Source organism: Barbus barbus (assembly GCF_936440315.1).
Source record: "Barbus barbus genome assembly, chromosome: 38".
NCBI classification, from domain to species: domain Eukaryota; kingdom Metazoa; phylum Chordata; class Actinopteri; order Cypriniformes; family Cyprinidae; genus Barbus; species Barbus barbus.
The window spans coordinates 14,392,974-14,419,736 of NC_136716.1; the positions used below are offsets into that span (position 1 = coordinate 14,392,974).

Below are 26,763 nucleotides of genomic sequence, written 5' to 3' on the forward strand. Positions count from 1 at the left end.
AAATTGATTAACTATTAATATCAGCTGGATTAAATGCTAGCCAAATGTATTCAAGTGAATAAGACTGGGTGCAAATGAAAAGTTTTGACTCCATTATGAATTACTTTTCATTTAAAGTAAATGAAGTAAAAAGTTGCAAACAACTGAAAATGCGGATTTTTTAAACGTTTTATTTAAACATTCACCATTTACTTGCAAAGAGTGCCAAAATGAATAAAAATGTAATATATTATTCATTCAAAGTGTACCTCCTTAGGACCACCTAAACTGAGACCAAGTCGAGACCGAGACCAGAGTCTGTTGAGACCAAGACAAGACCAAGACTTTAAGGGTTTGAGACCAAGACAAGACCAAGACTTTAAGGGTTTGAGACCAAGACAAGACCAAGACTTTAAGGGTTTGAGACCAAGACAAGACCAAGACTTTAAGGGTTTGAGACCAAGACAAGACCAAGACCAAGGCAGGGCGAGACTGAGACTTTCATTTGAAAGATCCACATTTACTGTGAAATGTCTTGGAAAAAAAAAAAAAAAAATGTCAATGCAGGGGTGAATTTTATTATTTATTATTTTATAGGAATTTTCCTTTTAAATTGGCAAACAAATACATTTACAAGCTAAAAACAACTTAACCATCTTTATTCAACACTTATTTTCTATGTTTTATCATAAGACTAACATATACTGTATTACTATTCTGGTGTAAGCAAAAAAGCGAAACATTCAACATTTAAAATGCAGAAAATTGTAAATACCCAAGATATAGACTGGGTGTTAAATGTTTAGAATAATTAAGATTTTTTTATGTTTTCGAATGTTTATTTTGCTCACCAAAACTGCATTTATTTGATCAAAAATACAATAAGACATTAATACTGTACAATTTTATTACAATTTAAAATAATTAAAAAATTATTTAATAATAAGAATTAAATAATTAATAATAATTGAGCTCTAAATCAGCATATTAGAATGATTTCTGAAGGATCGTGTGACTGGAGTTATGATGATGATCCCAGCAATAAATTACATTTTTTAATTTATTACAAGATAAATCATTGATTTAAATTGTAATAATGTGTCACAATAATACAGTTTTTACTGTTTTTCTGATCAAATAAATGCAGCCTTGGTGAGCAAGAGACTCGTTCAGAAACATCAAAAATATTAATTATTAATAAATTAATCCAATCTTAATTATTCCAAATGTATATAAATACCCTAAGTCCTTCAACAAAACAATAGAATATAATACATACAAGCACAACAGTAGCCTAACAAAAGAAATCAATATAGAAATATGTTATATATTGCATTTGTAAGATTTACATCCAATCTCATGATGTTCACAAAGACAATGCACTTGCAATTTAGTGATATCCACACAGTTGTGGTCTTGACCGGTCTTGAAGTAAAATCCCGAGTCCTCTTAGTCTGAGACCAAGACAAGACAGAGTCTAAAAGCAGTCGAGACCGAGACAAGACCTTCAAAAAATGGTTTCAAGACCAAGTCTCGAGTAGCCTACTACAACACAACCTCATAAAAACCCTTAAACCTTCCTAAACTGGTCTCAGACTCCCAGGCTGGTTTTAGTGTGGCTCCCCAGCTTGAAGAGTAACACCCTTTATCTGGTTGAAGTTTTTTTCTTCTGGATAAAAAAGTGATTAGTATATTTAGATGTTTTTTTTTTTACACTTTTCCAACAGTTGTAGTTATCAAAGATCATATGTTCAGCCCAGCATGAATGAGCCAGTATGGGTTTGTGGAATAGGATGGGATGGGTGGGGTATGTTACAGTCTCGTCAGTAAAAAGTTTACCCACACGCTGGGAGGAACCATTCCCCCCCGCCAGCCGACCCACACAAGACACATTTGAGCTGAATTCTCCCTCTCCTCTGCACAACCTTTCCCTCAGATATGCTCAGCACAGAGCTGATTCAACACACTACATCACGAACTAAACACGGACCTCGAAAAGAGCTCATCTCAGGTACGTGGACGTTACATTTGACCGAAATATATGAACATGTGAGAAAATAGGCTCGTTGACGAGGCTTTCTTGTAACGTTAGACCCTGCAGAATTAAACACGATTTCAGCTGCTGACGTTAGTAACACTGACCCGTTCAATAAACGCAGGGGATGAAGCGTCTCATAAGGGATGAACTTGCTCCTGCATCAGGCTAATGCCCCTGCATCTATCACAAAATAAATGACCGCGGATACCGCTGGAATGATATTGAGGACTGAGACGGGTTGCATTGATGATTATCAGCTAATTTGTTGATTTCCGCTGTGAAAAAACAAAAAACAAAACATACTTCAGAAGGCAGACAGCTTGCAGCTTGTCTGTGAATTGTGTGTTTAGGGGTCGGGCGCAGTGCGCAAGATGTGTGCTACATTAGCGAGGTAAAGGGTGAAATGAGCAGATTGTGTCGTGCAGGAGGGATGAGCTTCACATAACATGCCATTATAACTTTGATGTCAAGTTATGTGCACGCGGATTCACTGTATCCTATTACAAAAGTGCTCAAATCCACAGCTAATTTCGTTTTTAATGCTTCAGATATTCATGGTTCACTATACACGCACACGCCATTTATTTGGTGTCCAAAAAAATAAATAAAATGAAAATAAAATTATCCTATATCTCTTAGCCTACACATTTGACATATTAACAGGTTGTGTTTTAACTTTTTTCAAACTTTTTTAATAACAATAAAAGTTTATAGACTTGCCGCCAGAGAAACAAGCACGAGCATCTTTAAAATGTTGTCTTTGAACTTCCGTTTTTTTTGCGGTAGCATGCTCTGTAACTTATAGCATAATTAAGTGGATTTACTTTAAAGCTATCATAAGCATTGTAATGTTTGAACGGATGTCATAAATGTCAGTAGATCGGGAAGATCTTAAAACGAAAAATTTATTCATAATTCGTAAGATTTTACCTTCATGCTGTGGAAATGCAAACCGGAAGACAGAAGACAACGAAAGCATCGCTGAAAAGGGGCGTGGCTACATTATTGGCGGTAAAATAAAGCAATAAGCCCCAAGAAGCCGGTGAATTTATAACCGCTTAGGGGGGTATTGGGGCTTTTTGGTTTTATAAAACGGTTATTCCATATACATAGTAAGGTTTCACAAAATAAAACAGAGCATATAAAGTGTAATGATAATAATAAAAACATTATTCTTCCGCCAAACGATGTAGTTCCTCAGAAACAGTTGTGGTTCCAACAAAGTGGTTGCTGAGCAACACACAAATGTAAACAAGGGTGTGGCTCAACCAATCAGAATCGAGGACCGGAACTATCCCTTTTATAAATAGATATCTGCCAACCAAATCGCGTTTGTCAGGAGGTAACCATAGCAACAGTGGTCTGCGCGAAGGTTATTCTTTAGGAACATCAAAAATACAAGTATTGTCGTTATTTGAAACTTTATTATAGGCTATAGCATACAGCCTATGTTACAAAAATGATTATTTTTTTTTTTTAAGTTGCTGAGATGACTGGGGGCAATAAGACAACTTGTGTGGCAAGATGAAGTTGACATTCCTGAAAACAATGCGCTTATGGCCTAAATGTGAATGGAGATCAGGCAGCTTCTATTGGTTGTGTCAGCAGTTGTTGTTAAACTGTTCAGACAAACAGCCTCCTGTTGTGTTGGCACCGGCTGAATAGTGAATAACATCTAAGGGCATGTGTCTCACGTGCAGAGGAAGCGACCTGTGTGAGTGAGGTGCGAGGTCAACAGCTCTGCTCCGGATGGTAACTCCACTCAATCGGGAAGCTACTGTTCAAAAGAAGAGTTGCTTTTGGTGGTGCTTTTGACCTTGACTTCTGTAGATGCCAGAAGAGTCTGGGTTAGAATGAGCTGTTATTTGTGTGAAGTGTTGTTTTGTGATCAGAATGGAGTTGGTACAATGTATAACAGGCCTTTTGATTGCCAAGGTCCTTTTTGAAGGCTATTGGAAAGGAACTGTTGAAGCAGGTCTGTCCTCATGTGGTTTACAGATTTTTGTTTTCAAAAGCAAGAATGTTGTGGTTATTTAAAGCTGTGGACGTTGGAAGCAGTTGTAAAAGTTGAAGAAACAAAAGAAATGGTCACTCACAATAAAAAAATGTGAATATGTCAAGTTGAGGCCAGAAGGATCAAATTTTCAAACAGTAGTGTAATTTTGGTGAAAGATTGGCGATAGACTAAAATATATTACAAGAAACGAGAAAGATAACTATAACGATAATATAACCACACCAATGCATGTTATTGTTTATACTCCACCGGGCTGGGACACCGGCAAAGGATATAAGTATCGCTTTTTTTTTCCTTTATATGGTTACTATTGAAATGTTGTTGTATACATTTGTCAATTTTATTTCATTTCTGTATTTTCTTAAATGGGTGTGTATAGAGTATTAACTTTTAGTTTTAGTTACTTTTTCTTATTTGTAAGTCGCTTTGGATAAATGCATCTGCTAAATGACTAAAAGTAAAGTAAGTAAAGTAAGTTTAGTGGATTCTGATTGGCCGTCAATGTTTTTATCATCCAGCAGCTGAAAAAGAAAATCGTTCTGAAAGTGATTCCAGTATCATTTCACTGTGTTATTATTGTTATAGCTGTGATGTGGATGTCTGATAATTACAACAATTAAAACATAATAGTTATTGTTATAGCTATCGTTCTTGGTGAGAACGTGCCTTTAGCCTACATTTCATGTATATCAACATTCTACCACTCTCTAGTTATTGTTTCGTCCATTGAAGAATGCATACTGGATGACTTTCTAAAGATATTTTTTTTTACACAACTTCATCTTCACCAAGTAGCACGGAACTAGGAACATGTACATTCAAAGCTGTCTACTTTAGTATTCCTTAAGGCTAAAGAAACAAGAGGGCAACGGAAGGACAAAAGAGGAAGAGAGCTGAATCACAGAGCATCACTTATCTAGTGGTACGTGGAGAAAGACTGGAGACTGTTTCCTGGAAATGTGGAAATGTGCTGATACCGCTGGCGCACAAAGGCAGTTGGTCACAAAAGGGAATTTTGAATGAATTAAGTGAGGGCTGTTCATTACTGAGCAGACTGATGACATTATTCTTTCCTAGCCTAAAAAAAACTGCCCAGTTAGTCATTTAGATGTATTAGATATAATTTCAGTGGAATGTTTGGCCCTTTGCAGTGGTGTGGTGTTTTAATTTTAAAGTGTAGTTTAATTTGTGAACATGTACAAGTCTTCCATAATAGAAATTAATGAATAGAGTTATTCTGAGTCTTATTCAGAAAACAGACTATTTTCACAATCTCCTTTGTATTAGCATAGTGCAAATCATTGCATAGGTTCATGTTCAGATCGTGAATTTATTTCATATTTATTACATCTATTTCATAGTAAATATTTGGCTATTGCTCATTCAGAGAATAGATAACATCAATATAAGTTTTTTTTTTTTTAGTTCTTGCCTATTGGAAACAAAACAAAGAACTCCTGACACATTTTTTTAATTATTAATCTGGGAATGGTTGACCACTGCATATAGAAAAAAACTTTTTTAGAAACTTCACCTCAGGACAATTAATCAAAAACTAAGTTCTATATATTACTAAACTACATGAATCAATTACAGTAGTGTGAGTTTATACATATTGGTTGACACTTGACTGCAATAATATGTAAAAGAAGAGCGTTCCCCCACAAATTCCTTATATATTGCATAGTAATGAAAGATGGTGGACCAACATAATTGCTTTAAGATCAGAAGCTTTTTGGTTGTGATAAACATTTAACAAGCAAAGTGCAACCATCTGCAGATGAAACAGTGCAATGAAATAGCAGCCAAATGGTAATTAAAAGAGATGCAGGGTAAAAGATTGGTATATAGCCCTTGCGTATGATGAAGTCATACATTAGAGGCCTTAAACTCATATGGAAAACAGATGGACTGCTGAACTTTCCTATATGCTCCTGTATGGATTGTTTTGGTCAAATGCATTAGCCAGAGATGATTAAGCTCAGGGGAGGAATAGAAACCGATAAAGATCACTGGTCAGCTTTTTTTACCTTGATTATAACAGCAACCTTCTGCACTGTTCAAGGTTTGAAGGGCATGAGCAGACGTAGCACTGCATAACGTGTTGTTACTTAGTTTATTTGTAAATACTAAATTGTAGGTAATTATTTTACCATCTGTAGTCACCGAGTATTCCTGTCTGTGCTCTTTACACAGTGCTGTTTGTTGAAACATCTCTAAGCTTCTTCCCCTTCATTTGAGATCATATTCTTTGGCAGGATAAAAGCGTAATTAGCAGAATGCTTATGTATGCCAGTCCTTTGATCAGAGTGTTTTTAACTGATAAACCTTGTCACTGTCATCTCTCTGTAAGTCAAGTCCCGAGTCAATGCAGGCAAGTCTAAGTCGAGTTGCAAGTCCTCAACTTTAAGTTTCAAGTCCCAAACAAGTCATTAGTGCTATTTGCCCAAACGAGTGTCTATGTATAAATTACTACAGTAAATTTAAAGTTATTAATACTATAGTCTAAGTATAATTATAAAGGTATAATAATTAGTGGTGTTTCATTGAGTAATGAATCAATGTTTGTAAACAAATATAGGCTTAAGTGAATTAATAATTTCTTTTAAGTCCACTTTCATATGTTAATGCTTCAGTGGTTTTAATGAATCAATTGAGTCAAATATTTAATAACTTGCTAATATGTAATACAGACGCTGATTTATCGCCATCTACTGACATAGGTCTACAAAACATGTATGGCAGGCTACTTCAAGTCCTAAACTGATACGTTGATACAGAACGTTAAAAACAATGAAATGAAGCAGAAAAGTAAATAACAATAGTTCTAATATATACAAATGTTAAATAAAAATAAGAAACCATCAGTGAATGGATTTTTGCATGATGTGTTTCATTTCATGCGGTCAAGAAGACGAGCGCAATAATGGTTATAATAATCTTTGTTCCGTTCACTATATCAGGTTTAAAAAATGAGGCATGCAAATTTATTCACGGCAAAACTGTAGTTATTCAGACACAAATATAGCCTATGTAAGTAAATTTAGGCTATTTTGTGTTTTAAACAAGTTCATAATGATCACAGTTAGGCTTCTTACTAGAAGCCTAGGGTTAGTTCATTTGGAACCCTGTTTTAAGTCTTATACTTATCGTCAGTGTTAAGAAAATATGTGTATAAGTTGTATTCTGTGTTTGATTGTTGCTTTTTATAAGCATGCATTTGTAGACATCCTTGGTCAAATCATTGAGCCTGCTATGAGGCCTAACACAGCCATTTGTTTCTTCCTCAAGGCCTTTGTGCTCCCTGTCATAAACCAATACGATTGGGGTACAAATCATGAATGTCTCAAATGACATTGAAAAATATCACCCATTAGTGACAGTCACAGGCATATAATTTAATAGACATATAAATTTTGATTTGTTCTATTGGTCATTCAAGTCCTGACCATTTTGTTCAGTTTAAATTGCCACATTACTAGCACAAGACACAGAGAAGCAGTTGACCTTGAAAATACGTTCACGCATTGATACAAAGATCCCATTTTGAGCTAAAACATTTCAGGATTGGGAGAAAAAAAATGGCAGCTTATGCTTTTAAATGTTTAGTTAGGTTTAAATGACGAGCAGATAAACTTACCTAGCATGGCCCAATAATCAAATTTCTTCAGGAAACTGTTTTAAATCTGATCAAAGAAATTTTATTAAGATGGCATGCGGATTTAGATTTTACACAGTCTGTTGTAAATAAGCTCTGCACTCTTTTAGTAAATTATGAAATTATATGGAGAACTGTGAACTGTACTGTAGGTTTGGCACTGTGGTTAGTCCCAGCCTGGAAAAGCATTACTTCCAGCTTTGATGATCCTCTGGTCCTCCTGCCAATTGAATTACAAAAGCATTTCTTTAGTGTCGCCGGTGACACCATACTTGTAGTCTATTGTTTGAAAACTCGCTGTTCAAAGAAAGCAAAATGGCCATCTCCATGGCCACAGCTCAAACAAATCAAGAGCTGGTTAATGTGTTTTTCCTCAAAAGATGCAGCTTAGGTCTATCACATGTAAGAATAAAGGCCTGAATAATTTGACAGCAGCTATGACCATCACACCCTTCAGAAAATATCAGAAAGCACTGACATCATCTGTGAACACTAAATTAAATTTCTTTACGTCCTCTATTATTCACAGTACATCTGCATTACCTTCTGTACTGCTCTTAAAACATACTCTTAAAATCAGTATTTTGATGCTAATAATATTGTTGACTGCTGTAAGACAAACCGCTTGTTTTTTTCATATTGTTACACTACCACTTAAAAGTTTGGGGACTGTAATGCTTTTTTACTGTTTTAGAAAGACGTCCCTTGTGAAAAATAAATATACTTAAATGTATTTGAGATACATTTATTTCATGCTAAGTATACTACACAAATAAATTTTCATATTTATGTACTTAATAAAATACCCTGCAATTGTACTTTCAATATACTAAACTGGTATACTGTTAAATTGGAACAACTAATTTTGTGCTTAATGCACTTTAATTGTGCGGAAGTAGTGCTGAAGTACGATTACAGATATGCTTAGTATATTTGATTGTGCTAAAGTGGAACTATTGCAAACACTTCAGGTACACTTTAAGTATTTTGCATTTAAAGACTGATATTATACAATTCTCATCAAAAGTGACATTAAAACACATTTTAGACTTAGTATTAAGAAATCTGCATTGTTCTCAAGTAGTACGCCAAATAAATTTTAATTATAATTTTTATATCAGTAAGTTTCGAGTTATCTGTTAGTAAATACGTTAATAGATTTTAACTATACTTAGAATGAAATAAATGTTTTTTTAAATATATTCCTTTTTCTAGGGGTCTCTTATGCTTATCAAGGCTGCATTTATTTGGCCAAAATATAATAAAATCAGTAATATTATAAAATATTATTACGATTTTAAATAACTGTTTTCTATTTTAAGATATAATTTATTTCAGTGGTGGCAAAGCTGAATTTTCAGTGTCACATGATCCATCACAAATCATGCACATTTGCTGCTCATTTGATTTCGGAAGAACAGAATTGATCTGAAACTGATTTTTTTATAACAATGTAAAAGCCTGTACTATCATTTAATTTAATATATTCTTGTTGCTGAAAGTATTAGTTCCTTTTTAAAGAAATTGTACCGAAACTTTTAAATGATAGTGTGCTTTACGTGTACTGTTCTGTTAAATACTATATATTTATTAATTGTAAATGTAAAGGACCAGCACATTTTCATACAGTGTATTATTTTTGACCTAAACTTAAGCCAAACTTAGACTAAATATATTTCCACTCTAAAAGTATGTCCACTCTAGAGGAAACCCACTTCAGACTCAGAGATATGTTTCCTTCTCATACTATACGTAGCCTGTAAGATTATATAATCTTATATATTGGTTTGCATATATATATTGACAATGGAGACTACTAAAACTTATCCCACACCGGAAATGGAGACAACCGTATAGATGTTTGCCAGGCTACTTGTTTAGTAATATTCTGAAGGCCTATGAGTTATGACTGACAGAATGATGATATCTAGATTCCAAAAGCTTTTCTTTCTGTTTTGGCTCTTAGTCTCAGTGTCTGGTTGACGGGCTTATTCAATCCCTACACCCCATCCCTTGAAATGTGCACATCCTTAGGAAGCAAAGGTCAACAGTGGTGATGTCACATTGTTTACGATGAAGAGCCTGTTGTACAAGTGTGAACACGTGCCTGTTAAGGGACAGCGTAGGAGTTCCATGTGGATGGACTGAACAATGAAGGGGTGAGGCTCTGAAATAACTTTTTATAGGACAGGGTGAACATTGTATTGTTTGTTATAAAACTTGTTTTTTTTTGGTTAACCATGGACACTCAGAATCCCTGTTTACATTCGACTCAGTGAAAGAGATGATGCCGTGTCATGGTACAGTGGCTGTGCTCTCAGGCTTAATATTGCGTTGCCATTACGTACATGTTTATGGCGGTTATTAGGCAATCTGTGAGGAGACATTAGTCTGATGAGGTCATTCATCATGAGCTTCGTCACAGTTGTTCTGTCAACATGAAATCAAAACGGACCTTATTTACTCTCTAATGCATGTTCCTGGTCTTATTATGCACAATTCATTGGTTCACGCTATTTGAAAGAAAACAAAATGTTGTCTTTGTAATCCTTCACCAAAATGAAATGACTCGCTCCGCCTATGAAATGGCATTCCTCTGGCTCTTCACTTTTACACTGTCCAGTCACTTTAGGTTTGGTGTAAATCTTAATCACACTTTTGAATAATAATTTTGATAAAAGTTTAGCAAAAAATCTGATTCTGAGTGAAAATATGTTGTGTCTTTTCATTAGACTCTTTTGGTCATACCACAAATCTGACTAAGTCTAAGAATAAAGAGTTGACACCAAACTGTCATGGCGGCAGCTCTGGGCTCCGCAGGCCTGCTGGTGAGGGGGGCACGAGGCGGGCCAGATCTAAAAATGTGTGATTCATTTATGAGGGAAGGCAGTGCTGGCTCCACAGGCATAACTTACAGTCTATAGAGGAAAAGAGTCTCGTCTGAGGTAAGAGGCCCAAGGCCTTTATGGGTTATATCTTTAACATTTAGCTGCGAATAAAGAATTTTACAGGAAGTCAATGGCACAAAGAGGTGGTCTTCAGCATTTATTCCTGGAAAAAAAAAAATCTAAAGTTCTTGATATCTGAGTTGCATCAAATGATTCACTGTTATTGGCGTTTTGGCTCAGAAAACCTTATGACATCACTTGTCTGCCTTGCGATTGTTCATTTTTAGCTTGCGACATGTGTTAGCCATAAAACAGGTCATTAATAAAAAAAAGCAAAAGTAGTCTAGATCACGTATCTCCAATTTTATGAATTTACTCATGCTCTAAGAGGCAGTTTGTCATTGCTACAACTTCAGCTGTGCTCTGAAGCAGACAGACATTTCTATGCCATTTAAAGTCTCCATGGACCTGGCTTGAATCGTTTCCACTTTTTGCCCAAGTCTTAGGCTTTTGAATTTTGTTATGTCTCTATGGGATGAAGAGGCAAATAATGAGACCCACATTTGTTTTACACGTTATCAAATAATTTGAGTAAAAAGTACTGTAAATTTTAATTTGAACAGTTGAAATGAATTTTTTTAAATTTTAGAGGTTGGTATGTCCTCGTTTAGCATGCAACGGAAATTGCAATTATCTTTCCTGTTGTGACGTAAATGCAAGTTGCTGGAGAGTAAGGATGTTATTGCAAAGGCGAGGGGAAGTTTTTAATTAAAGATTACGATGACACATTAATTTAAAAATAATGATGTGCACAAATAAATTATTTATAATAAACACTGCAATATTCCATAAAAATACAATTTTGTTTTCATAGGGACTTTAATGACAGCAGCACATCAGCTGACATGAACCAAACAAGTTTGTGTAAAACCTGACGATCATGCTATCCATCCATGTTATTAAACAAACGTTTCCCTTTTTTAATGATATTAGGACCTTAATTTGCAGTATGGTCAGATTTTTCCTAAATTGCGGGGCTCAAATATGCATGTTGTCAGATTTGCAGTTGGACTCCGAAATGTTTCTGAAAGACATAGCTAATGATAACGGATGGCACTGATAAAACTCACATTAAGTGTTTTCCCAGTGGCAGTACAGATGGGAAATATACCTCCCTCATTTTTTGTTTGTGCTGTATTTGTCTGTGTGAGTGTCTGCAAGAGGAAACATGAAGAGCTAGAGGAAAGAAAAAAGGAAATATTGTGCATTATTTTGGTGCTTCTTTTGACCTCTGTGTGTGCTGGATGATACTGTGAGAGGAAGTTGTCTCCAAGGGCCTTTAATGGTGAATGTGGATCAGTCTGGAATATCTGGGTTAGAAAGTGTGAAAATGTGAAAGTCATACCTTTGCTAACTGCTTCCTTCTACTTCTGACAAACATAATTTAGATCAAAAAAGACATGACAGGTTTTTTCCTACTTTACTTTTCAGTAAATATAGTGGCATGTTTATGCATTTGTTTCATCATGTGAACGTTCAATGCCATCAGTAAAAACTGAACCCGTGACTTCTCACCAACATAAGCTGTCACCTCATTTGTTACCTGTTTCACTTTTAAAAGTCAATCCTCCTGCACTAATGGGTTTGAGAAAATCATATTTACGTTCTGGCATTCTGTGAAAGAGAGTTGTGCATTCAAATGAATAGTGTACCCTACCAGCCTCACCTAATCTTTTGATGTACTTCCTGGTGTTTAAATAACTGTTTTAAGGTTTATTTGAAACTAAGATTAAAAAAATAATAAGTCATGCTGAAATTAATCATTCATTTTAGCAATGTTGTGGGTGTTGATAATTGTGCATTGACTCTTTTATAATGAAATAATCACGTAAGATTCTGCTTTAGCTTGTTTTAGGGAGATTACAGAATCATTCAGCTTGCAAAGCAGGGAGAACATTTAGGTATTGTCGAAGTCTTAGCTTTAGTTTGGACTTTACCCTTAACAGATAAAAAAAAAACTGTAATAGCCTACTTATAATGGAGGGAGATTGCAGGCAATTTTGTTTTGTCCTTCTCTCTTTCTGAGTGTGTGTTCAGAGCAGGTTAGGTAACCTCTCTTTCCTTAGTCTTGCTCAGGCAGTTCCATTTCTGGAACCAATTCATACATATTTTATGAGGTGGCTAATTTGTACGATTATTTTGTATGATTTCTGTGGGTGGTAGATTTAGGGTGGGGTTAAGTGTGGTCCTTTGTACGAATTTGCCACCTTGAAAAAATTCGTACAATTTTTCACAGGTGGCTAATTCATATGAATTCATACAACCTCATGAATACGTAGGAATTGCCGTGAGATCAGGTTATTTATTCTGTTGCATATTCGCATATAAGGTGATCTATGAGATTGTTTCATTACACTCTGAATTACTATCATTGTAATATAGATTATTAGAAGTGTAGTTGATTTTTTTAGCCTTAACCATAACATCAATTGACTCCATGTTAATATCACCATATCAATAAGCTATTCATATTTTTTCTCTACCTCATATTGCTGCTATTTAAATACCCTGTACAAATTTTTTTGCACAAATTTTTTTTTTGCACATTCCTCCTTATTACTAAGTCAACTACATACTGACCTGCACATTTATATTTATATTTTTTATCTTTTATTTTAAATGACCTACATTTCACTGCTGGTTATATGTGTATGTGACAAATACAAATCTTGAACTTGAACTTGAACGTAACGTCACACTTCACACACACTTGTGAAGTCGTGGCCTAATGGTTAGAGAGTCGGACTTGTAATCCAAAGGTTGCGGGTTCGAGTCTCGGGCCGGCAGGAATTGTAGGTGGGGGGGAATGTCCAGCGCTCTCTCCACCCTCAATACCACGACTGAGGTGCCCTTGAGCAAGGCACCGAACCCCCAACTGCTCCCCGGGCGCTGCAGCATAAAATGGCTGCCCACTGCTCCGGGTGTGTGTTCACGGTGTGTGTGTTCACTGCTGTGTGTGTGCACGTTGGATGGGTTAAATGCAGAGCACGAATTCCGAGTATGGGTCACCATACTTGGCTGAATGTCACTTCACTCACTCACACTTCACACTTCATTTTTTTGCATTTAGATATTCATTAAGGCATTATTTAATAGTTTTATTTACCTGTTTTCCTTGAAGGGCCAGTTCTGTCCAAATTGTAAGGGATTTCAGGATTTCTTCAATTTTATTCAATGACATTACTAATTGACATTATATTAAAATGGTCAATTGCCACAAATCTCATCAGAGTCTTTATAACTATTAGTTGTTTGCTTAAGTCTGGATTGTGGCTTGAGTTTTTTCACAACATTCCACACCTAAGTAATACGAAGTTTCTGAGCGTGAGGTAGTCAGTCATCTGGAGAGATTTTCCTTTCTGGATGGAGAACAGAGGAAAGAGGAGAAGAGGGGGCAGATGGGAGAAGAGAAGACTGGGTCAGTGGATAGACAGACCGGAATCGTTTCTCTTGTGGTTCTCTCGTTTTGTTTTGGCTGTGAGCAGCAATCCTCTTATGAAAAAGACTGTGAGAGAGAATCATTTTAACTTCATCTGTGTCTCTCTCTCTCTCGCTCTCTCTTTCTCTCTCTCCCTCCCCTCTGTCCCGTTTTCTTTCACAGCGATGGCCTCTCCTGTGCAGCTGTTCATGAGCTTGCCTCATCTGGACTAGGAGCGGAATTCATCTGACACTCACACACACCACTAAAAGCAAAAACACACCGCTTAGCCATGTACAGCGTGGAAGACCTTCTCATCTCTCATGGATACAAAGTCCCTCAAAGGAACAGGAACAATGTCCCTGTCTCACATTCGTCTTCCCCCCACCCCGCAACCTATGAGAAATGTCTGCCGACGCGAAGCGACAGCCGGTGTGAAATCGCTGAGAAGCGTAAAGGACACAGTGGAGTGAATGGCTATGAGGGAGACCATGTTTACAGCAGCGGAGGCATCAGACAAGCTCCTGCCAGGGGATTCCCTGGTGACGCCGAGAACAGGGTCAGGAAGCAGAGGACACAAGACGTGGACAACGGTAACCTAGGAGATGGACGTTTGCCAGAAGATAGCCTGACCACGGACAGTGGGTGAGTTGTGCTGATGAGTTGTTTTTGACCTCTTCATCTTCTGCCCTGTGCTCTTGTATTGCTGCTGTCTTTCCTTCTTTTTCATTCATCCCTTTGATCTGAGGTTTAAGCTGTCTTGCATGATGAAGAGTGTTACATAAAGGTAGGAGCTAGCTGTCAAGGACTTCCCTTTTGCACCAGGACAGATCCCAGTTTTTGCCTTTCTTTTTTTTTTCCTTCCCTGTCACCTTTCTCTCTCCCTTTCTTATTTTTGTTTGCACTTTCTTTCATCCTCATCTCATCCTCTGAAATCTTTGTACTTCCTACATTTTCATGTACTCTGTTTCCTCCGTCTTACTCATTTCCCTGCACTCCCCCTGTAGCCGATGCCTTCATTAACTATGTTTAGTAGATTTTGCAGTGCGGTTTTTATTTCCTCTCTTTTCACACGGGACCATAGTGAAATAAACACAAATGTTGTCAGAAAGCCCGCAGCACCCCCTACTGAGCATGTTTAGTTCTGCAGGCAGAGGCAGCAGTAAACTACATGTCCCATGAGCCCTTTGTCAGATCAATATTCCATTCCTTATAACAATCTCTTACATAACAGCATTATTAATAAAACATGATGAATATAAATGTGAATATCAGCATTTGCCAGCCATATTGTCGCAGAGCAGCTTCAGAGATTAATTTGCTTTAAAAAAGATTACATGAGAATGTTTCATTTTCCATAGGAACAGTGTCATTTTTTCTTTATGTATGATGATCATTAAGTAAGTCATAATGTCCTTGTGCCATAGATATTTAATGTAACAAATAGATAGATAGATAGATAGATAGATAGATAGATAGATAGATAGATAGATAGATAGATAGATAGATAGATAGATAGATAGATAGATAGATAGATAGATAGATAGTGCATCTTTGCACTTTAAATTAATTGCATGTCACATGGTTTGAGGCTCAGCAGTTCAGGGCAGGAAGTAAGCTACCTCCACTGCTGTGACTGTTACTAAGCTAGATTATCCTTCCATGAGTGCAGGTCAGGATTGTTTAACATGCAGATCATATGCTCTCTGCTGCAAAGATATTGGATGGGAGAACAGAACTTCAGTGCTGACTCAACGGCTTGCACCACACAAATGCTCATTTATCTTGGTTTGTTTGCACCATTAAAGCCTCCCAATTTATTGGGCCCTTTGAGGTGTTCTGCTTTGTTGACAACACTGTCAGCATACTTTTTCCCCTCTTAGTTTAGTGTTTGTGTGATGTTACCTGTGTGCTTGCATAATGGGATTTGAACACAAATGTGTTGATTGTTATCCAGTTTGTTGTCTTAACTAATTCAGTGGTTCATGTCTTTGCTTCAGGACCCAGGATATGAAGTATTATACACAAGCAAATGCAAAAAGTAAAAAAAGCAAAAAGTCAGTGTTGACATCTGCCCGATAAACTAAGTGAAAAATACATTAAATGAGTTTGATTATATGCATGACCTTTGATATCAACATCAAAAGATTAGGACAATATGTTGGAAGCATTTTCTCCCCCCTTTGGAAAGTTGCTATTTTAATCTGTTTACAATTCAGTTTATACATTTTGTTATATATTATTATGCACAGTTTTTATTGTCAGTTCCAGTTTATTATTTGTATTTATTATTTCGGGTCATGATGACTGATAAAAGTTGAGAATCACCAACATAAAGAATAAGTATGTGCTTAATAATATTTCTTATTAATAACGAGAAATGTGTAGTTGTTTGAAAACTAAATTTAATCCTTCAAACTACACCCTCAAGAATATATAGTGACTATATACTATAAGACTATATTCTATCTATATAGTGTCTGTTAAAGTTTGGCTTATCAAATATAACAACCGACCTCTGTTTAATTCCTTCTGTATATTTTTAATGCAGGTTTTTTGAAACCCACAGAGGAAGGCATTCTCAGCCTAGATCTGAGCAGGATGTGTCCTACTGGCGAAGAAGAGGTCAGGACTTTAGTGTGCTTTTGGATTATGCAGACTTCAGGGACCCACGTGGAAGTGGAGGAGGGGTTCCCAACAAACCAGAAGGCATGCAACGGAGACCAGAATCTGCCTTAAGCACAGAGGAACATAACCGTGAAAGACAACGACGGGCAGAGAGTGCACGTGCCAGGGAGAGAGAGATGGCACTGCACCAGTGGAGAATTGCAGCTGAAAGGAAATACCAAAGTTTGGGAACAGAGGAGTGGCGCCCAATGACCAGCATGAGCCGTCAGCCATCTGAAAACGAGGTGGCACAAGAGCAACTCAGGCCACGGACTGCAGAAGGAGCTGTTCCACCCAGAACCAAAAACAAGTCCCAGTCACTGCCCAGAATGGCTCTGCAGTCTGAAAGCCTCCAGTACTTTAGCATACCATCTGCTGGGCAAGATTCATATGGAGGCTATAAGTTAAATGGCCACCATGCACGAGACCCTCATGGACGGCATCTTAATGATGGGGAGAACAGGCAGCGGTGGACTGACCGATCAGGTGCGCAGTCCGCACCACTATCAAAACCCAGATTCAGCCGACCTCTCAGACCTCCATCTTATGAAGTGCACCAGCAGATGCGTGGGAGCGCAGAGATGCTCACAGGGGAGCCTGCCCCTCGTGCAAGAGACAGAACTCCACTGCCCTTCTCAAGGCAAGAGTACTTTGTACAAGAACTTTCTGGATCTGGTGTGGAGCCCCCCGGTTATATCCCTCCTCCATCCTACAGGAGGCAGCCTGTAGTTAATAGAGGTCACAGAACTTATCCTATCTCTATGGGTAACCACCAATATAGAGGTGACCCATATATGCAAGGTTCTGCAATGACAGAAGTGCAGGAATGGTTTATAAGGCAGACTGGGATGGCATGGCCAGACCATTACAGAGATGGAAGAAGTAGTATGCCTTGCAGGAGACAGGCGTATCCAAGCTACAGTGAAGAACGGATGGGTAATGTTCAGTATATTCCCTTTGACGACCCCCGTGTCAGACACATTTCAGGAGCAGGGATTGATGGAAACTCGTTGACAGATGCAGACAAAATCAGAAACATCAGAAATGAGATTCCGGTCAACCTCTTATCCGAGAAGTCTAACGACAGTGCCTTTCCTCTCACAGAAAAATCCTTTGACCGCACTGAACCAAGTAAAAGCAATATTAGTGACTCTGTCAATGAGGACAGTATACACAAGGAAGTGCTGAAGGAGACAGAAAGTTCAAACACAATACCTGACCAAAATTGCAACAGACATCCAGCTACCCATGGAAATATAGTTGCTCTTCAGATGACAATGCAGCAGAACTCAAACCAGGGTTTGATTGAGACAGTGACACAAGTAAAGACATTTGAGGCAAAAACTGTGTCTGAGAACAAGAAAAACTCAAAGAAGAAGCTCAAAGAAACAATGTTTTGCCTGGTATCTGTCCCTATTAGTATGCAAGCTAAAAAAAGTGGCTCTGACCCAAATAACAATGAAAAAGTGACTAATTCAATAGAAAACACAGTGGTGCAGCATGACAACCAAAACCTTTTAAAAACATCAAGCAAAGAGAAACAAATACAGTCCAGCAGCCCCCCATCTATTAAAAGTTCCCCTTTGAGGAAAGAGATTGTAGATACTAGGTCACTTAATCCAAGCCAAGACAATGAATTGTTCTATGCAGGATCCTGGCCTGGGGATCAGTACAGAAATCAGGAAACTCAGACGGGTTCTCCGGAAGTTTCCAGAAATACCCATCCTCCAGAAAATGACCTTTCCTCCCCTTACACAATCACTGATAATGAAGGTGAAACCAACTGTAGTGCCAAATACGGATATCCCATGATAGGTCAAAAGGATCTCAACCCTTCCAGCAACAGTGCGTTCTCTAGAACTAGGACTGGAAGTAGTTCAAGTATAAGCAGCCCAACTCTACCCCAATCATCATCAATTCCACCATCTCCAGACCGTCAACCTTTGCTGAGAAAGACAAACCAAACAGCAGATGGTCAAGAAGTTTTTGGACAGTTCTTGCTAAAGCCAGTGAACAGACGCAAATGGGATGCTATTGGGGAACTTGAGTCTTTTAATAAGGAGATACAGGATCATACTGGGAAGTATCCAAATGTTGATCAGAATATAGAGGAGCTGGATGAGGCATTGAACAGTATTCTGGAGCTGAGTGACTCAAGCAGAGGAGTCAATAATACAAGACAGGAAACCACCCCACTTCGCATGAAGAAGGAAACTGACCAGCAGTCACATATAGTACAGGTCACAGAGATGCAAATGAAAAGCAATAACTTAAATGTAATGTCTGATTCAAGCCACCCCTCCTTTTTATACAAAGGTATAAAAAGTTCCTTGTCCAAGGCAAAGGTGAACTTGGACAGCCAGATACAAGAGATATCTGTCACCAAAACTGATAATTATGTCAACTTTGAGATTCTGCAGAGGGGGCACACTGATCCAGTAGTACATCGGCAGGATATCCCAGTACCAAAGGAGTGCTTGCTTAAGGATGTTGGTTTAACAGTATACACTGCCATTCCAGACACTGTGACCTCTGGATCCCCTACATGCTTGAGTCCTGAGTCACCTATGTTAACCAGCCCCTCAGACAACTCAGAGATGTGTGAGACTTTGCAGATTACGTCATCAGACAGTAGCGGAGATTTGAGCAGGCACAGTCCTGAGTTTGCTGAAGGAACTCAAAGCTTGAACAATAATAATGCCTTCAACTCCAAAGCCCTGAACAAGAAAGAACCTGGGAGAGAAAACACAGACGTTACTGGATCGAGGAGGTCCTCGCGTATCCATGTGATCAAGAGTCTTCATTGTAGGTTTAAGGCTAATTATGAGGATGATGATGATGACAATTGTTATTCAGATTATTTAAGCTGGAGTAATGAAAAGACCTTGGCAGATGAACATCTTGAGACTCTTCTGAGTCAGGAAAAGGCCAATAGTATGCAGACCGAAGACCTTAGTAAGCTGTACCAAGTCCAGTGTGCCAAAGGTATTCCTGAAAATGAATCCATTGAACAACGGGCCGCCAGAATACTTGGCATTGCAGTGCCAGTTGAAGCCTTGGTTGTTGATCAGTTTGATGACAAACCGGTAGAAAGAAATTTGAAAACCATAGATGCTCCAGAATTGGCTACACAAACCAAAGAGTTGAGCTTAAATGAGGAGAAGCAGAATGTCAGTAGAGAGTGTGAGGAAGTGCCAGATAGGTCTATGGAAAGTCATGAAGATAAGTCAGAGGTAGGATTTGGAGAGCATCCAGAGTCTGGAGAAGATTTACCTAGCGCTGAAAAGCATAGCCAGAGAGCCTCCTTGGTGTTGGAGCTGCCAGAGTTTCCTCCAAGTAACTTATGTTTGTCGCTTCCACCGACCGAGGATGAGGAATTGACTCTTAGTGTAGGTGGGGGAGACAGGAAGGAGACGGTAAATTCTGAGATAACAGAAGCGCCACATAACTTGCAGGCATGTTGGCCACCTCCTCTGTCCCCTTCATCCACAAATGATCAAGCATCCCTGGGGTACACCATCTATGCAAAGGAAGAAAGCTCTCAGTCATTAGTGAGAACTATCACCAGGATCACCTTGGCCAAAGAGACAGACTTGGAAGAAAAGGGAGGAGAATTAAAAAAATCAGCTAAAGAGGATGAAACACTAGTGGAAGAGAACCAATACAGGGAGAATGCAGTCAGAGAAAGCAAAGACATGACCAGTTATATGCAAGAAGAGGATGAACAAGCTCAGGAGGAAGTTTCAGCTGAAGAGGTGATACTAGCAAGATCAAGGCAGCCACCAAAGTCAATGGCACGTCCAGTCCCACAACCCCGCAGTGGCATGGTAGCAAAGAGAGAGATTACTCTGCCACAAGGATTCAGCATGGATAATACAATGTCTGCAATTGAGGATGAAGACAAGCTGTTTATTTCAGGTCAGTATACCAAACTCCAACCAAGTTTGTAAGTCTTACAGACTGCATGTATAGTAAAAGTGCACTCCTGGGCAAAAAATATTGTATTAAAAAGCTTTTAATGGCATACATTACTTTTAAGGAAATAAACAAAAATTAAGCAAATGCACTCCCTAAAAAACATCGCTTGTCTCAGAAAAAAAAAAAGAATAAAGACAAAATTAAGTTTTTGGCAGAATACGGGAAGTTTGATTCAGAGTTGTTCAGCAGAGTTGTTGGACTGATGAATCACATTAAAACACAACTTGCACGGTGATGCACCAGAGTGGAGTCTTTGAAGATCTGGTGAGAAATACAATAATGAAGGTAACTCTACCACAGTGAATCATGATGTGGGGAGCCTTTTCAGCTCTTGGTACTGGTGAGCTGCTTCACTGTGAAAAGTCAAGTGATGCTTTGGAGTATAGAAGAATATTGCAATGGCTTGTTCCCACAATTGAAAAGTTGTTAACTAAAGAGGAACAATCAGATCTTATTGCAATGACTGCAAAGACAGCCAAGAAGTGACTTGAGAACAAGTCCATCAGGCTCATGTTTTGTCCTGGTCAAAGTCTAGATTTGAACCCTACAAAAGCACCAACTTACTGGGAGACATTTTTCAACTACTCATGAAATGTTTGAAACCATCAATATTGAATGGAATAACATTGACTCTTCTTCCTGTAAAAAGTAGTCGGCAACAAAGGGAAAGGCTATCCCGTAAAAGGTTACTTAATCTACAGTATTTGTGCAATTCTTGCTCATTTCTGCACCCCCCCCCCCCCCCCCCCCCCCCCTTTCGCCCAGGAGTGTACATATAGCTTAGCTGTTGTTTACCAGTCTGATTTTAATATTTGTGTTGTTTATGTGCTATTGTGATATTGGTATTGTGTACAGGCCACTCTATGTAGTGCCCCAGTACAAGTCAACTTCAGTGATATGTTTTATTTTATAACAGAAAAATGGACAGATAATCAACTTCTAAGGAAAATAGGGATTTTATTTTCATTACATATTCTGTAGCATTATGAGGTGCCAAGCCACAATGACTGGTTTTAATACTTGAGGGTAATGAGCAATGAGATTCTTCACCACAAGAGGGAAGCGTGGTCTGGTTTTTCATACTCATTGCCATTACAAATCAGCATCGATTATATTTCTCCTAAAAGGTTTAGACTAACTTGATATTAACAATATGCTTTTCTGTTATTTTGTACATATATTGCACTATATTGATGGTTCTTTACATGTCCTTTCTCTTTTAGTTTTGAATAAAAAATGGCTAATATAACTTGTGTTTGTTTTCAGATGCATATGACCCCAGTCGTGTGGAGAGAGTCTGATCTTGGACACTGTCGAAGCAAACTCTTTGACCTTACGGAATACACAATGAAAACAAACACTCATCTGAAACTGGACATGATGCAGGCTTGGACTCAATTTACTAATACATAGTCACAGAAGTTCATAAGCAGGCAGATGGACTTCATGCCACATATTAAGACAAATTTTCAGAACTTCTATGCTGGTGATGGATGAAGTAGCTAAGTTGTTTATCAATGAGATACGAATGTATAATATATATCAAGTAAAGCTCAGACATTACAGAAATAGCTACAAATCAGTCTGTATAGACTTAATAATTTTCTAAAGTTTCTCTGCACCAGCAAATGCTGGAGTTCTGTCGGACTTTCACAGAACACAGTGTCATTGTGCCAACAGCGACAAGAAAGACACAAAAGCTTGCACTTCTCATTTTCTGCAGTATTACCAATGAGAGAAAGGAAAGAGGCCTTGATGTATTAAAGCAATGAATTGGTGAGGTAGCAGCTGAATCGGTGACATTACACTGTGCTTTTAATCACAGAGAAATATTTTTGTAAGAAATGTTAAAAGGAAAGTGTGATTATCTGTTTTACAGGTGGGAGAAACCATGTATGTCACTGTGGTAAAACTGCAATATAAAATCATATTTTTTGCAAATGGAATAGGCTGCTTTAACCCAAATGAGGCAGCTAAGAAGAAAGCTACACAGAGGCAAAGATTTAAGAATATTTTGTGTGAAGTCTTGGTCTCTAGCAACTTTAATCTTGAATGCAGTGTCTTCAATAGTCAGTTCCCATAGTTACTGCTTTAAAATGACTTCCTTCACTCAGTTTCTTATACCGGTATATCTCAAATGCAGTTTGAGCTTTTCAGTGTAGCAATCTGATAATGTATTACGAAATGCAATCAAAAAAAAGAAAAATGTATTTATTTTTATCAAGCTGTCAGCAGTCTGTACATATGAAAATATATTCAAAAAAGTGTTTTTATTTTACCTTGTGAGTTTGTTTGCTTGCTTACAATCATTATGGATATATCATATCTGAATAAGTCTATTAATCCTGTATTACTCGGACAATGAATGATCCTTTTATTGTGCCGTGTGGTGTGCTTTTTGTTGCACAAATGTCAGAAAGTGTTACATGCGTTTCTTTATGCACATACAAAGTATTCTGCATTTTAAGTCCAATATCAATTCTGAAAGCTTATTCATACTGTGAGTATATCAACGGGATGTAGTGCTTGTTATCCACTTTACCCTTGTAATTGCTTGGTTGCTTTCTGTTATGACTTGGACTGTGTCCAAGTTGAGGTGGACACAGTTCCTCAATGTTGTATCCATCACATAGTTTTATAAATGCAGTCCAAAGTGCACTAAAATGAATTTAGTATTTAGCACATCCAAAAACTGGCAATAGCGGCCAAAAACTCAAGAAGAAAGTCATTGCATCCATTTACTCTGAATATAGTTATTGTTATGGATAGAGAGTGCAATACCATAATGTTATAGTAATATTATTGTCAATATATTCCATAAGCATAATAATAAACTATGAATTCATGCAGATAGAGGTTCTGTAATCAGTGGATGGTTAGAAAAAAAATATAAGAAATAGCATTCATCACACTTACTTTTTGTAAGTTAGAATCAAATAATTGTAAGTAGTTCTTGATTGTTTCTACCATTTTGTACAATTTTGTTTTTCAAAACGGATGATTATTTTGTTGCATATAACGTATATGGCATTTAATATCTTTTTCTATTTTCATAAAGAAACTGTACATGATTATTTTGTATTGGGTTGGAATTGATTTGCCTTCTCTGCATGAAATAAGAGATGTAAACTGTTTTGCATACAACTGCATTTGGTACTACATTAAAAATATATTCATTATATTTAATTGTGCACATTTTTATCCTGCTAAAAAAAGCTTTGAACAATATTTAAATTCAAAACAAGCTATTTTTTGAATATTTTACAGAAAGGGAAGTATTTACTGTGCACCTCAGTACTTGTGTCTTTGGAGTATCGGGTGAATGTGAATGAAATGTTTGAGAGGAAACTCCTTTGTATATTATAGCAGATTGCTCATTAATAAACTCCTTGCATGGACTGTTGTTTTTATTTTTAGCTTTTGGTTAATTTCGTGTGTAATATGAAAAGGAGAAACAGCTTGAATGCTTATTTCCTCTTTAAAAGTTTTATGAAGTCTCAAACGCATAAAACAAAACAATTCACATGTCAAGACTAGTAACTTATTCTGACACAAATATGATGATTCTCTCTACAATGCATTCAATTAATGTATTAATAAAGTTGAATCCTTTCTGGAAACAAACCTATATATGATAATCAAAAACATTTGTTGAACAAATGCCAAGTAATAAAGAAACCCTTTTTCTCATTATCCTCTCTCATTACTCTCATTTATCATAAACCCGTTATTTTGAGTCATTATTTAAAACTGTTCCCTACTTTCACTGAGAAGTTGGTTTTGCCATATTGTGATAAAGATTAAATTTATCAAACATTCATTCAGTTACAGTCATTCAAATTTCTTCTTTTTTTTTTTTTGACAAACTATCACTTTATATGACTCAATATTGCATTTTATCAATAGATTTTTAAAGAAGGCAAAGTGGGGAAAGAAGTTAAATTTGCTCTCAAGAAACTGCATCCGAAATTGCATCCAAAACAGTTTATTTCAGAGTGCAGGAGTCTCCAAAGCCAAAGGAGGCTAAACTCAGGAACCCCTCTACTATTTTTAGACATCTAATGTTCTTTGTAAATCATGACTGTTTTAAACCTTATCGCTTGACATAGGATATGGGGAACAAATCTCACAGGACCGTTATCCAGCCATGATTATCAAATTGCCACGAGGCACTTAGAGGATATGACAGTGTGAAATTAAATTAGCAAATTAGGACTTCAGCTGAGAGCTGTTTTGACATTGCCTCTAATTTGCCAACACTTAAATATGTAACATATAATGATGTACAAATCCTTAAAATTCTCAGAAAATTCTGGACAGATTTTATGAACGGAATATGCATGTTTGGCTCATTGTAAATCTCTCTCTCTCAGTCTGTCTGCCTCCCTGTCATGCCGCTCTGTGTTATTTCAAAAGGTCAGAAGCATAAATCGCCAGCCAAGTTCAATTAAAGTCACAGGCAAAACTGTCAGTTGATGAGTGTTTGTGGGTGTGTGTTTGCGTCTCCGGTTACAGAAAGAAAAGGTTAGGCTAAAGAATTACCCTTCTCCGGACTGAACCAGAGCCAGTGGCCTTTTCCAAGACTGACTCTTAGTTGAGCATTCAGTCGGCGGCAAACTGCCATGAGCTCATTCCAATTAGACAGACAGAAAAAAAAGCTGCTTATTGTCAGCCTCTAACTAATACGTTTGATCTCACCACATAACCGACCTTTCAGAGCAATCTCAGATCACTCACTCACCTCTTGCAATTGAGGAACTACTTACTGTCAGTACTTCAATCCAGATCTAGATAGTCATGCAACTGAATCCTTGTATCCTACCCATCATGTCCAGGGTGATTCAATCAGATTCACTACCAAAATGCATTTATTGTAGGATTAAGGTCTGGTTTCTTTTCCCAAGCCCTGGATAAAGTTTAAAGTGATTGTACTTGTGACAAGGATAGATGGTTTACTGTTTACTCCTGCCAGACATTTACTTGGTAGCCTTCACAAAGTAAAAAGATCAAATAGTGTGCCATTGACTGGTGACTCTTTTCATCAAAAGGATGTTTGAAATCAAGCCCAGCTCCATAGGAGGGTTTGGCCAACCTATTTATGAGCTTGGCCCCATCACTAAACTAGAACCCACCATTTAGCTTACCAAGAAAGTCTATGGACCACCTCACATCACAGAGTGGCGGTCTATGTGAAATATGGAGTGATAAACCATTTCTAGCACTTTAATTTCATGTTTTTAAAATCTTTTTCTGTTGCAGTCCATACCTTCTGCTGATTTTCCCAAGGTGTCAATCGTATACCATCTTTGCTTAGTTCCGGTTCTTGAATTTCACGGTAAACAGTCCAAAAGCACTGCTAAGTTTTCTTAGTTTGTATAACTTTACTTTAGTGACTCTTTCTGCAGACATCACTACACCAGTAGGTGGCAACAAGTGACTGCTTTTATGAGTAAATCGTTTAACCAGTCAACTGGTTCGTGCAAAAACAATGATTCATTGAGCAACGAAATTCAATGGTTGAGTGAGTCATTGAATCATTCTGTTAACCAATTGTTCAAAAATGCTGATTCATTTAGGAATGACATACTTATATGTTGCTTGGAAATAGGCCGACTACTTAGTTTTTGAACATATTTTCGCTGAACGGGCAAATGCACTAAGTAACTGGCAATAATTTGTATAAAGGATACTCAAAATTAACTTCTTTCTTTATTGAATTGTTGTAGGCTTAATGGTGGATAATAAAATGTGTTACTAGTTTATATGGGCTAAATTCCTTGTTCTTACTATAGGCCTACAGTATTGTAGCCAATATATAAGTTTTTAACAATAGTCACATTGTTTTTTGATAAACGCATTGTGAATATAATTGCTATAGTTTAAATGTGAAACAGTTGAAATCACCTTTTATTTGGTTTGTTGGATGTGCTTTAGTTCTATTAATAGATCACCAATGCATTCAACCATTTCAAACTAGACAGAGAGGTCACTTATCTCTCACTCATTTGCTCTGTTATTGGGTCTATTTGTCAGTTTCTCTCTCTCCTTCAGTAATGCTTC

The 26,763-nt window shown here is 37.3% G+C and overlaps 1 protein-coding gene across 1 annotated transcript; it reads left to right on the top strand.

Moving 5' to 3' along the window:
• The first annotated feature begins 1,854 nt into the window (after positions 1-1,854).
• Positions 1,855-24,395, top strand: jcada (junctional cadherin 5 associated a). The gene is made up of 4 exons (XM_079397533.1): positions 1,855-1,990; positions 14,242-14,703; positions 16,610-20,643; positions 21,970-24,395. Exons 2-4 carry the CDS (start codon positions 14,351-14,353, stop codon positions 22,002-22,004), a joined length of 4,422 nt encoding a protein of 1,473 aa, XP_079253659.1. The 5' UTR covers positions 1,855-1,990; positions 14,242-14,350; the 3' UTR covers positions 22,005-24,395.
• The last annotated feature ends 2,368 nt before the right edge of the window (positions 24,396-26,763 follow it).